Below are 1,802 nucleotides of genomic sequence, written 5' to 3' on the forward strand. Positions count from 1 at the left end.
AATGGGACCCAGATTCTTGTTGCCCTCATCTGGTCCTGTATCCCTGCTTCAGGTAACTTGCTGCCTTAGCGAGCCATGGAGTGTATGCATACAATTCTGGCTTGTCAGACTCACTTTCATGGGCTCTCTGATCTCTGTCTGCATTGCTCCCATGCCTCTGACTTCTCAATCCCAGAGGTACTCTCTCAAGTACTACTCCATGGTAGGAACATCGTGGCTTCTGTTCTTACTCTTTCTTCTCTAGAACTCGAGGCCTCTGTTTCTAATCAAGAAGCCTAGCCCAGGATAGACCCTGGGAGAAGGATCCTTTGACAGGCAGGAAGCTTGCATCTGGGCCTATATTCCCTACTGAATTACAATGCCATCTTCTCCCTTCTGCACCAGTGGGTAGCCTGGTTGCTTATCACTCCCTTGGCCTTGTCTTTCCTTGGATCTGCCTCAAGTCCACACTGACCTGGAGCCACTCACTATCTTTCTAGGCCCACAGCATGCTCATGCATTAGAGGAAATGAGGGGTAGGCTGCTGCCTGTCAGGTTTTAGCTAAACTGACTTGTGCCTGGAACTTGGATGTTCAGGCCTTGCCTACATACTGTCTAGTCAGGTTACCCTTTTCCCTTTGCTCTGACATTTCACTAGCTTCACAGCAAATGAGCACAATGGAGAGGTAGTAATTGATGGCCCCAGTGAGGGAGGACCTGTGAGTGACTATGCTTTGGGGAAACACTCTGGGCTGTCAGTATGGGATTCATGTTCCATGGAACCCTGACCGTGTCAGTACTTCCAGCAATAAGTTCCATTGAGTTGGCCTGGATGGCATCCATTGACAGAGTACTCTCTGCTACCACCTCTCCTAGGATGTTCCAAGTCTGTGGGCGACCCTCTGCCAGCTCTTGATACACATTCTTGATAGATTTTTCGACTGTAGAAGAAGAGAAAGCATGGAGTCATAATCTTGGGGTAGACCTCTGCTTCATCCCCCAACTGTTATGTCCCTACCACCCGAGTCTTCCTGCTGCTGTACCACCATTGCTGGGTTATACAATCCTAAAGACACTGTGAAATGACAGGAAGGGCCTTAAGCAGCCACAGCTCTTTGAAGTAAATGAAGGTAATTGGGAATCATGTGACCATCGTCCCCTGCCCATGGGCTCGCTGCTCAAGGTAGTGGTCCTTACCGTATTCACAGATAAAATCCCAGGACTCAAAGTTTTCTTTCCACACCCGGGTACTTGTCCATCGAGTCAGGCTCCTGGGCAAGAACATGAGCTGTGTGGTGGACTTGAACATAGAATGCAAGGCATGGATGAACTTCAGGCTGCCAGGGCTCAGGTCATGGCCAAGGAGACCCAGCCGCTCTCCAAAAATAACAAAGTGGCTGGCTGCAGAGAGAATATTATCACTGATTATTCACTGAACCAAGGCAGCCACTGCTCTCAATATTGTTTCCTCCTTCTTGGTCTCTGCCATTCCTGTCTCCCTCAAGCTGGACTGTTCCCCAGACCACACACCTTCTATGGTATAGTTGAATATATTGGACTGAATGTCCAAAGAGAAGCTTCCATGGAAATTCTCCAGCATTTTCTTCTTCAGGTTATCCGCAAAGTCCCTTGCTATCATATCCACTAAAGGGACAAAATTTTGAACGGCTTTTGGTGACAGCACATTTGGGTTAAGCTGCAGTCGGTTGAAACGCCATTCTGGTCCATTTCTGCAGGACACAGAGCAAAGCTACAGACACCTCCAAAGGAAGTCCCCAGGCTTATTCATCTTCCTGACTCTCAAACAAATTAAAGACAAGAAA

At 48.2% G+C, this 1,802-nt stretch overlaps 1 protein-coding gene across 1 annotated transcript; it reads right to left on the reverse strand.

Annotated features, from left to right (window-relative positions):
• Window positions 1-768: 768 nt before the first annotated feature.
• On the reverse strand, window positions 769-1,709 carry LOC114635968 (cytochrome P450 11B1, mitochondrial-like; the record flags this gene model as incomplete). Its single annotated transcript, XM_028784304.1, has 3 exons — window positions 769-920; window positions 1,177-1,380; window positions 1,510-1,709. Coding segments are annotated over 3 exons (556 nt in total), but the record flags the coding sequence as incomplete, so codon positions are not given.
• Window positions 1,710-1,802: the final 93 nt, after the last annotated feature.

Source organism: Grammomys surdaster, unplaced genomic scaffold (assembly GCF_004785775.1).
Source record: "Grammomys surdaster isolate TR1022 unplaced genomic scaffold, NIH_TR_1.0 120571, whole genome shotgun sequence".
Classification (NCBI taxonomy): domain Eukaryota; kingdom Metazoa; phylum Chordata; class Mammalia; order Rodentia; family Muridae; genus Grammomys; species Grammomys surdaster.